The sequence below is a fragment of the Oncorhynchus kisutch genome, linkage group LG19 (genome assembly GCF_002021735.2).
Source record: "Oncorhynchus kisutch isolate 150728-3 linkage group LG19, Okis_V2, whole genome shotgun sequence".
Classification (NCBI taxonomy): Eukaryota; Metazoa; Chordata; class Actinopteri; order Salmoniformes; family Salmonidae; genus Oncorhynchus; species Oncorhynchus kisutch.
The window spans coordinates 65,509,448-65,520,949 of NC_034192.2; the positions used below are offsets into that span (position 1 = coordinate 65,509,448).

Genomic DNA, 11,502 nt, shown 5'->3' on the forward strand with positions numbered 1-11,502 from the left:
AGTGGTTAGAGTGTAGAGGGGGCAGGGTAGCCTAGTGGTTAGAGTGTAGAGGGGGCAGGGTAGCCTAGTGGTTAGAGTGTAGAAGGGGCAGGGTAGTCTAGTGGTTAGAGTGTAGAAGGGGCAGGGTAGTCTAGTGGTTAGAGTGTAGAGGTGGCAGGGTAGCCTAGTGGTTAGAGTGTAGAGGAGGCAGGGTAGTCTAGTGGTTAGAGTGTAGAGGAGGCAGGTAGCCTAGTGGTTAGAGTGTAGAGGGGGCAGGGTAGCCTAGTGGTTAGAGTGTAGAAGGGGCAGGGTAGCCTAGCGGTTAGAGTGTAGAGGGGGCAGAGTAGTCTAGCGGTTAGAGTGTAGAGGGGGCAGGGTAGCCTAGCGGTTAGAGTGTAGAGGGGGCAGGTAGCCTAGTGGTTAGAGTGTAGAGGGGGCAGGGTAGCCTAGTGGTTAGAGTGTAGAGGAGGCAGGGTAGCCTAGTGGTTAGAGTGTAGAGGTGGCAGGGTACCCTAGTGGTTAGAGTGTAGAGGGGGCAGAGTAGTCTAGTGGTTAGAGTGTAGAGGGGGCAGGGTAGCCTAGCGGTTAGAGTGTAGAGGGGGCAGGTAGCCTAGTGGTTAGAGTGTAGAGGGGGCAGGGTAGCCTAGTGGTTAGAGTGTAGAGGAGGCAGGGTAGCCTAGTGGTTAGAGTGTAGAGGGGGCAGGGTAGCCTAGTGGTTAGAGTGTAGAGGGGGCAGGGTGGCCTAGTGGTTAGAGTGTAGAGGGGGCAGGTAGCCTAGTGTTTAGAGTGTAGAGGGGGCAGGTAGCCTAGTGTTTAGAGTGTAGAGGGGGCAGGGTAGTCTAGTGGTTAGAGTGTAGAGGGGGCAGGGTAGTCTAGTGGTTAGAGTGTAGAGGGGGCAGGGTAGCCTAGTGGTTAGAGTGTAGAGGGGGCAGGGTAGCCTAGTGGTTAGAGTGTAGAGGGGGCAGGGTAGCCTAGTGGTTAGAGTGTAGAGGCGGCAGGTAGCCTAGTGGTTAGAGTGTAGAGGAGGCAGGGTAGCCTAGTGGTTAGAGTGTAGAGGGGGCAGGGTAGCCTAGTGGTTAGAGTGTAGAGGAGGCAGGGTAGCCTAGTGGTTAGAGTGTAGAGGGGGCAGGGTAGCCTAGTGGTTAGAGTGTAGAGGCGGCAGGTAGCCTAGTGGTTAGAGTGTAGAGGAGGCAGGGTAGCCTAGTGGTTAGAGTGTAGAGGAGGCAGGTAGCCTAGTGGTTAGAGTGTAGAGGGGGCAGGGTAGCCTAGTGGTTAGAGTGTAGAGGAGGCAGGGTAGCCTAGTGGTTAGAGTGTAGAGGTGGCAGGGTAGCCTAGTGGTTAGAGTGTAGAGGGGGCAGGGTAGCCTAGCGGTTAGAGTGTAGAGGGGGCAGGTAGCCTAGTGGTTAGAGTGTAGAGGGGGCAGGGTAGCCTAGTGGTTAGAGTGTAGAGGAGGCAGGGTAGCCTAGTGGTTAGAGTGTAGAGGGGGCAGGGTAGCCTAGTGGTTAGAGTGTAGAGGGGGCAGGGTGGCCTAGTGGTTAGAGTGTAGAGGGGGCAGGTAGCCTAGTGTTTAGAGTGTAGAGGGGGCAGGTAGCCTAGTGTTTAGAGTGTAGAGGGGGCAGGGTAGTCTAGTGGTTAGAGTGTAGAGGGGGCAGGGTAGTCTAGTGGTTAGAGTGTAGAGGGGGCAGGGTAGCCTAGTGGTTAGAGTGTAGAGGCGGCAGGTAGCCTAGTGGTTAGAGTGTAGAGGAGGCAGGGTAGCCTAGTGGTTAGAGTGTAGAGGGGGCAGGGTAGCCTAGTGGTTAGAGTGTAGAGGAGGCAGGGTAGCCTAGTGGTTAGAGTGTAGAGGGGGCAGGGTAGCCTAGTGGTTAGAGTGTAGAGGGGGCAGGGTAGCCTAGTGGTTAGAGTGTAGAGGGGGCAGGTAGCTTAGTGGTTAGAGTGTAGAGGGGGCAGGGTAGCCTAGTGGTTAGAGTGTAGAGGGGGCAGGGTAGCCTAGTGGTTAGAGTGTAGAGGGGGCAGGGTAGCCTAGTGGTTAGAGTGTAGAGGGGGCAGGGTAGCCTAGTGGTTAGAGTGTAGAGGGGGCAGGTAGCCTAGTGGTTAGAGTGTAGAGGGGGCAGGGTAGCCTAGTGGTTAGAGTGTAGAGGGGGGCAGGTAGCCTAGTGGTTAGAGTGTAGAGGCAGCAGGGTAGCCTAGTGGTTAGAGCGTTGTTCTAGTAACCGGTTGCAAGTTCAAATCCCTGAGCTGACAAGGTACAAATCTGTCGTTCTGCCCCTGAACAGGCAGTTAACCCTCTGTTCCTAGGCCAGTTAACCCTCTGTTCCTAGGCCAGTTAACCCTCTGTTCCTAGGCCAGTTAACCCTCTGTTCCTAGGCCAGTTAACCCTCTGTTCCTAGGCCAGTTAACCCTCTGTTCCTAGGCCAGTTAACCCTCTGTTCCTAGGCCAGTTAACCCTCTGTTCCTAGGCCAGTTAACCCTCTGTTCCTAGGCCAGTTAACCCTCTGTTCCTAGGCCAGTTAACCCTCTGTTCCTAGGCCAGTTAACCCTCTGTTCCTAGGCCAGTTAACCCTCTGTTCCTAGGCCAGTTAACCCTCTGTTCCTAGGCCAGTTAACCCTCTGTTCCTAGGCCAGTTAACCCTCTGTTCCTAGGCCAGTTAACCCTCTGTTCCTAGGCCAGTTAACCCTCTGTTCCTAGGCCAGTTAACCCTCTGTTCCTAGGCCAGTAACCCTCTGTTCCTAGGCCAGTCAACCCACTGTTCCTAGGCCAGTCAACCCACTGTTCCTAGACCAGTCAACCCACTGTTCCTAGACCAGTCAACCCACTGTTCCTAGACCAGTCAACCCACTGTTCCTAGACCAGTCAACCCACTGTTCCTAGACCAGTTCAACCCACTGTTCCTAGACCAGTTAACCCACTGTTCCTAGACCAGTTAACCCACTGTTCCTATACCAGTTAACCCACTGTTCCTAGACCAGTTAACCCACTGTTCCTAGACCAGTTAACCCACTGTTCCTAGACCAGTTAACCCACTGTTCCTAGACCAGTTAACCCACTGTTCCTAGACCAGTTAACCCACTGTTCCTAGACCAGTTAACCCACTGTTCCTAGACCAGTTAACCCACTGTTCCTAGACCAGTTAACCCACTGTTCCTAGACCAGTTAACCCACTGTTCCTAGACCAGTTAACCCACTGTTCCTAGGCCAGTTAACCCACTGTTCCTAGGCCAGTTAACCCACTGTTCCTAGACCAGTTAACCCACTGTTCCTAGACCAGTTAACCCACTGTTCCTAGACCAGTTAACCCACTGTTCCTAGACCAGTTAACCCACTGTTCCTAGACCAGTTAACCCACTGTTCCTAGACCAGTTAACCCACTGTTCCTAGACCAGTTAACCCACTGTTCCTAGACCAGTTAACCCACTGTTCCTAGACCAGTTAACCCACTGTTCCTAGACCAGTTAACCCACTGTTCCTAGACCAGTTAACCCACTGTTCCCAGGCCGTCATTGAAAGTAAGAATTTGTTCTTAACTGACTTGCCTAGTAAAATAAAGGTTAAAAAAATTAAAATGAAGTGCAGTACTTTTGACCAGGGACCCAAAAGGGATTAGGGTCCCTACTACTACAGCGGTGTGTACCTACGCACCTGGTCGTGTAGCTCCACCATGATGGGGGTCTGTTGATGCCGAGGTGGGTGTGCGGCAGGGTGGAGCATGCGTGGCGGGGCACTGGCGTGGCTGTACTGTCTGGCCTCATCTAAAAGAACCTGCTGATGTTGCTGGGAGAAGAGAGGGTGGTGGAAGTTCTCATCCTGGAGCGAGGAGTCGTGCAGTACGACCGGTCGGTCTCGACTCCCCCACTGTCGTCTCACTGGCGGGCTGCAGGAACATCAAGGTAGCACCCCATAAAACATCAGGCATACCATGCATTTAAAAATAAATTAAAAAAGTGTATCCAATTATCTGTTTAGGATATACTTAAGATTGTCTTTAATGTAATGTTATTTATTTTTGTAGTCTGGAACATCAAGTAAGCATACCATGAAACATCAAGGATACCATGCATAGACAATCAACACGATCTGTTTGGGATATACTTAGACAATCAACACGATCTGTTGGGATATACTTAGACAATCAACACGATCTGTTTGGGATATACTTAGACAATCAACACGATCTGTTTGGGATATACTTAGACAATCAACACGATCTGTTTGGGATATACTTAGACAATCAACACGATCTGTTTGGGATATACTTAGACAATCAACACGATCTGTTTGGGATATACTTAGACAATCAACACGATCTGTTTGGGATATACTTAGACAATCAACACGATCTGTTTGGGATATACTTAGACAATCAACACGATCTGTTTGGGATATACTTAGACAATCAACACGATCTGTTTGGGATATACTTAGACAATCAACACGATCTGTTTGGGATATACTTAGACAATCAACACGATCTGTTTGGGATATACTTAGACAATCAACACGATCTGTTTGGGATATACTTAGACAATCAACACGATCTGTTTGGGATATACTTAGACAATCAACACGATCTGTTTGGGATATACTTAGACAATCAACACGATCTGTTTGGGATATACTTAGACAATCAACACGATCTGTTTGGGATATACTTAGACAATCAACACGATCTGTTTGGGATATACTTAGACAATCAACACGATCTGTTTGGGATATACTTAGACAATCAACACGATCTGTTTGGGATATACTTAGACAATCAACACGATCTGTTTGGGATATACTTAGACAATCAACACGATCTGTTTGGGATATACTTAGACAATCAACACGATCTGTTTGGGATATACTTAGACAATCAACACGATCTGTTTGGGATATACTTAGACAATCAACACGATCTGTTTGGGATATACTTAGACAATCAACACGATCTGTTTGGGATATACTTAGACAATCAACACGATCTGTTTGGGATATACTTAGACAATCAACACGATCTGTTTGGGATATACTTAGACAATCAACACGATCTGTTTGGGATATACTTAGACAATCAACACGATCTGTTTGGGATATACTTAGACAATCAACACGATCTGTTTGGGATATACTTAGACAATCAACACGATCTGTTTGGGATATACTTAGACAATCAACACGATCTGTTTGGGATATACTTAGACAATCAACACGATCTGTTTGGGATATACTTAGACAATCAACACGATCTGTTTGGGATATACTTAGACAATCAACACGATCTGTTTGGGATATACTTAGACAATCAACACGATCTGTTTGGGATACTAATCAACACGATCTGTTGGGATATACTTAGACAATCAACACAATCTGTTTGGGATATACTTAGACAATCAACACGATCTGTTTGGGATATACTTAGACAATCAACACGATCTGTTTGGGATATACTTAGACAATCAACACGATCTGTTTGGGATATACTTAGACAATCAACACGATCTGTTTGGGATATACTTAGACAATCAACACGATCTGTTTGGGATATACTTAGACAATCAACACGATCTGTTTGGGATATACTTAGACAATCAACACGATCTGTTTGGGATATACTTAGACAATTTACATTATTTTTCGATACAATCCTTTATACAATTTTATATGCATTTTTTAAATATATATTTTCAACAAATGTTAATTCTGCTTTTCTTCAGTTCATGTAAACTCTGACAGTAGTTTATTAAATACAGTCAAAGAATTGCTGTCTGGGCAGTTGGTCCTTGAATAGAGCACAATTGATTCCTAAACCCTATGTAGTAGACCAGAACACACTATACAGGAAACCTCAGGATGGATGGCCCATTATCCCATGATGACCGTTAATTTATTTTTTAAATAAAAAATGTTTTTAAAAAGAGGGTGGGTGCTTTCCAAATGTCTCCCTATTCCCTAAATAGTGCACTACTTTTGACCAGAGCTTTATGGGTAGTGTACTGTATAGGGAATAGGGTTGCCATTTGGAACACATAAAGTACTAAAGGAGTAAGCACTATTCACCTTCTCCTGAGGTGCACTGGGGTGTTGCAGGGCTCTCCTACGAACCTCCTCTGGTTCAAGGGGGCTGTCGGTGGCCGCCTAGTCACTGCTATTTCCCATGGTCGCATTGGTGACGTCGTGGGGCCCGACAAGTCACACTCTGGAAGAGGAGAGCAGGGGTGCTGGAGGCACGTGCCCTCTAACCTCTGTCTTTACCCTGAAAATAAAACACCATTAGCTTCCCCAACAACACTCACTAGTCTGGATACGCAAAACGGAGGTTGATTTGAAATGTGTGTCTATACATCAAATCATTTCTGGGTAATAATGAATAATAATTGCCAATAAAAGCTGGCAAAAATACACATTTCTCAAGCAAGAATTTAGCTGTGACCGTCTGGGAGGGGAAAACTGAAAACTAGCTGTTATTGGCAGAGAGGTTTGGAACTCTTTGTTAATTGGTCTATTGACCCATATTAACATGTGGTGATGTCACGGTGGAAAGCTGAAACTCCCGCCCATGCAAACCTGCTGATTAGAAGGTCCTGTGCAGATTTCATTGTCAACCAGCAACTATCAGGAAACAACATCTGATCCAATGTTTTCACACTGTTACAGTGTTAGTTTCATCCGCTGTTGTACAATATGAAAAAAACCACACAGGAAAACAGAACTTTGACTGCACCTTTAAGATGTAAAGTTTTTTTTTTTTAAATACTACACTAAGTCACTCTGGATAAGAGCATCTGTTAAATGACAAATGTATAGCTACTGACTGTATGGAGCTATAAGTGCAAGGTATTTACACAGGTAGCCCAAATCTGATGTTTTCCACTAATTGGTCCTTTGACCAATCACGTCAGATTTATTCACAACAAATGTTTTCAGAGATGATCTTGATTGATCCTAAAATCTATAAGTAAAACAAAAATTAAAACACATTGGGCTGCCTGTATAAACGCAGCCAAAGAATCGCTGGACTATTTGAAAGTCATACATTCGTAAATAGGGGGCGCTAACATAAACAAGGAAAGCCATGTGCTCAGGGACAAACAAAGCAACAACAAAGGACGAGGAGTTAGCTAAATAAATAGCAATATCATATTTTTTTTCTCGTTTTAATGAGACGTTACACTTGTATTTTCATTTCCAGTTGCATGGCTGAGATTCCATGATGTTAACGCATTTAGCCTCAAAAAGCACAAAGGTATTGCTTGCAATGGACACAGGAGCCAAGAAATAAGCCAAGAAAACCGTCCACTGTCAACCACTTTTCTTTTTTTGCAGTGTGCGTGTTGCACAAAAGAAGCAAGCTTTTCAAATCAATATTTCGCAAATACGCTAGCTGTCAATAGTTAAATGCACAATAGGAACATGATTAGCATGATAGCTAACCTGCCTAGCCTCTCTGTTTTCCTTTTAGCTAACTGAGAATGCTTAACTAGCTAAACACCTTAAGCAAACCTGCTTTAGTCTCAACTCAGAAGACGGACTGCGCGGACTGAGGTTATATAACTTCATTGGTTAACTTTATCAGGCTGAATTATGTTAGTGGATTGCCTATTAGCTATCTAACGTTATTGCATAGTCCATCCATCAGCCTAAAGAAATACCAGCTGGCATATGATTTGTATTCTTCTAATGAATGCTTCGTTTAGAATGATTAATTACGATAAATTGTAATTGGCACCTTTCCTTCACGCGTGTTATTGTCACGGAGCGCCTTGGACAGCGTTGTTTTTGATGAAGCCACCTCTTCTGCCCCAGTGTTAAAAACACCAATCACAAACTGTAGGCGAGGCCGAAACCAAGTACCCTTTATAGCTACATTATATCCCAAATAAACGATTCACATCCTGCTGGGGATAGGAATTATTGATCACAAGTACATACAAATCCAAAAAGACATATTAGGTCTGGCACAGACACAACTTTGACGCGGAACAACTCAACTTAGGTACAGCTTTGAACCCCCCCCCCCCCTAAAATGACATTCCCAAATTTAACTGCCTGTAGCTCAGGCCCTGAAGCAAGGATATGTATATTCCATTTGAAAGGAGACACTTTGAGTTGTGTGGAAGCGTGAAAGGAATGTAGGGTAATATAACACAATAAATCTGGTAAAATATAATACAAAGAGAAGAAAAAAAACGTTATTTTCTATTTTTTGTTAAATGCAAGAGAAACACCATAATGTATTATTCCAGCCCAGGTGCAATTTAGATTTTGGCCACTAGATGGTAGCAGTATATGTGCATATATATTTTTAGACTGATCCAATGAACTATTACATGTCTGTTCCAAATTTTGTATCAAGACTGGCCAAATGTGCCTAATTTTTTTATTAATAACTTTTAATGTTCAAAATGGTGCACTCTCTTCAAACAATAGCAAGGTATTCTTTCACAGTAATAGCTACTGTAAATTGGACAGTACAGTTAGATTAACAAGAATTTAAGCTTTCTGCCAATATCAGATATGTCTATGTCCTGGGAAATTTTAGGTAGAGTTATGTAGGTAAATGTACATGTAGGAAAAAGTACTTTTATTCATGGTTGTTTATATTGTTTTTAACAAATTTAAATGTAATATTCAAATACTGTGTTTATGCTTTTATGGCGTATTGATGTGTATAAAATGATGTGCAAAAACATATGAGCTGTTTTAAAGGTGATGCAACAATAAAACTTTTCCTAAAAGAAAAAAAAAACATGCGGCCCACAGAGCTACTATCTGTTAGCACACCCTGCTAGTTAGTCATGTTAGCACACCCTGCTAGTTAGTCATGGTAGCACACCCTGCTAGTTAGTCATGTTAGCACACCCTGCTAGTTAGTCATGTTAGCACACCCTGCTAGTTAGTCATGTTAGCACACCCTGCTAGTTAGTCATGGTAGCACACCCTGCTAGTTAGTCATGTTAGCACACCCTGCTAGTTAGTCATGTTAGCACACCCTGCTAGTTAGTCATGTTAGCACACCCTGCTAGTTAGTCATGTTAGCACACCCTGCTAGTTAGTCATGTTAGCACACCCTGCTAGTTAGTCATGTTAGCACACCCTGCTAGTTAGTCATGGTAGCACACCCTGCTAGTTAGTCATGTTAGCACACCCTGCTAGTTAGTCATGTTAGCACACCCTGCTAGTTAGTCATGTTAGCACACCCTGCTAGTTAGTCATGTTAGCACACCCTGCTAGTTAGTCATGGTAGCACACCCTGCTAGGTAGTCATGGTAGCACACCCTGCTAGTTAGTCATGGTAGCACACCCTGCTAGGTAGTCATGTTAGCACACCCTGCTAGTTAGTCATGTTAGCACACCCCGCTAGTTAGTCATGGTAGCACACCCTGCTAGGTAGTCATGGTAGCACACCCTGCTAGTTAGTCATGTTAGCACACCCCGCTAGTTAGTCATGTTAGCACACCCTGCTAGTTAGTCATGTTAGCACACCCTGCTAGTTAGTCATGTTAGCACACCCTGCTAGTTAGTCATGTTAGCACACCCCGCTAGTTAGTCATGTTAGCACACCCTGCTAGTTAGTCATGTTAGCACACCCTGCTAGTTAGTCATGTTAGCACACCCTGCTAGTTAGTCATGTTAGCACACCCTGCTAGTTAGTCATGTTAGCACACCCTGCTAGTTAGTCATGGTAGCACACCCTGCTAGTTAGTCATGTTAGCACACCCTGCTAGGTAGTCATGGTAGCACACCCCGCTAGTTAGTCATGTTAGCACACCCTGCTAGGTAGTCATGGTAGCACACCCCGCTAGGTAGTCATGGTAGCACACCCTGCTAGTTAGTCATGTTAGCACACCCTGCTAGGTAGTCATGTTAGCACACCCTGCTAGGTAGTCATGTTAGCACACCCTGCTAGGTAGTCATGTTAGCACACCCTGCTAGGTAGTCATGTTAGCACACCCTGCTAGGTAGTCATGTTAGCACACCCTGCTAGGTAGTCATGTTAGCACACCCTGCTAGGTAGTCATGTTAGCACACCCTGCTAGGTAGTCATGTTAGCACACCCTGCTAGGTAGTCAGTAACATCAATCACAGATAGACAAGGTAAAAACCTGTTGATCTGCCCCTGAACAAGGCAGTTAACCAACAGTTCCTAGGCTGTCATTGAAAATAAGAATTAGTTATTAACTGACTTGCCTGGTTAAATAAAAGGTAAAAATAAATAAATACAAATGGAGCAAAACATTTGAATTTTAGAATCCGAGAGTAAATATTGATTGATAAAATGCACCTTGTCCGAGAGAGATTTACATAGTTATCAAAACGGCACGCCAGGGTAAGCATACGCAAAACACAGCCCTAATTTTAAGTGGGAAAAATGAATGGTGGAAAAACGATTGGAACCATTTCCTTGTTTGACCGCTAGGTTTTATGGTTATTATGACTCACACTGTGGTACTCTAGAGAGAGGCTTGCTTGGTGTTAGCACATGCGCAGATCAAATACACAGTTGGGAACGCTATTTAGCTGGGTTTACACGTTCTAATAATTCGAAAGATTGCTCAGAAAATCACGTTTTAATCGGCGTATGTTTACTTCGATTTTTGAACCTACACGGATTAAGATCCACAGAGAAAGGTGTTTACATGACTATTACATAATCACTGTAATATCGAATTATTACTGTGCATGTAAAAGGTACTCACTATAGTGGTCTTTGCACAGGATATTTATATGTGGTATAAAGTGAAATGGGCCAGTAACGGGAGCGACAGACATTGAGAATTGCCTAAACCAAATAAATAAAGTATTTTTTTAAGTATATTGATCCAGCAATACATATATTTTGCCCAGAAACATTGCATCATGGATTATGTCTGAGCATCTGCACGTCAGGCCTGGCTGTCTGATTGCTTCACTGCGGATAAAAACACTGCAATGTTGCATACGGGAATATTCATATAAGGGGGAAGGAGACGAATGCATCCTTATTGGGATGTTCTAACCATCTTTTCCTGGACATAACACCGGTTCGTGAAGTGGGAGATAGCGTAAGGATAGACCCCGTTTCCTATGCCGAATGTAAACATTACTCTCCTAGCGATATAGAAAACAAGGAGGGGCTCAAGGCAGGCTGGGGGAAAAGACAGACAGCGAAGCCCAACGCAGTCCCTGGAAAAACTGCGACCCGGCTAAACTAGCACGCAAACAGGAACAGAAACTCTATGCAAACTTGTCTAGACAACGTGATAAATATCGTTACCTGATTGTTAATTAGCAAGCATTTGATTTAATGATACTTCTTGTAATCCTTCATATCTCGTTCATATTTTCGGTGCGGCATTGTCGTCAGCTGTTCCTATGTGGAACATTCCGTGGATTTCACCACTATTGTAAAGAAAGGTACATACATTATACCTTGTATTACAAAACACCTGAAACCAACATCTTACGCGGGATTTATGACTAGACGCCGCCAAATTGTAATCACAATATACTCCAGTTGATTGTACATGGCCGGTAGAAAACCCCGACACTTGTTTTGGGGG

The 11,502-nt window shown here is 44.3% G+C and overlaps 1 protein-coding gene across 3 annotated transcripts in view; it reads right to left on the bottom strand.

Moving 5' to 3' along the window:
* The window catches only part of LOC109910220 (RING finger protein 44-like), a 35,440-nt gene extending 23,938 nt beyond the window's left edge, over window positions 1-11,502 (bottom strand). The window contains exons 1-3 of one of the 3 annotated variants that reach the window (XM_031797223.1): window positions 11,217-11,501; window positions 6,020-6,215; window positions 3,617-3,848 (exon numbers count right to left, since the gene is read on the bottom strand). In XM_031797223.1, the coding sequence (XP_031653083.1) occupies window positions 3,617-3,848; window positions 6,020-6,126 (339 nt within the window). In that variant the 5' untranslated portion in view covers window positions 6,127-6,215; window positions 11,217-11,501. Of the gene's footprint in view, window positions 1-3,616; window positions 3,849-6,019; window positions 6,216-7,688; window positions 7,805-11,216 lie in introns of those variants that run through there. The other 2 variants (XM_031797221.1, XM_031797222.1) reach the window with 2 other exon arrangements.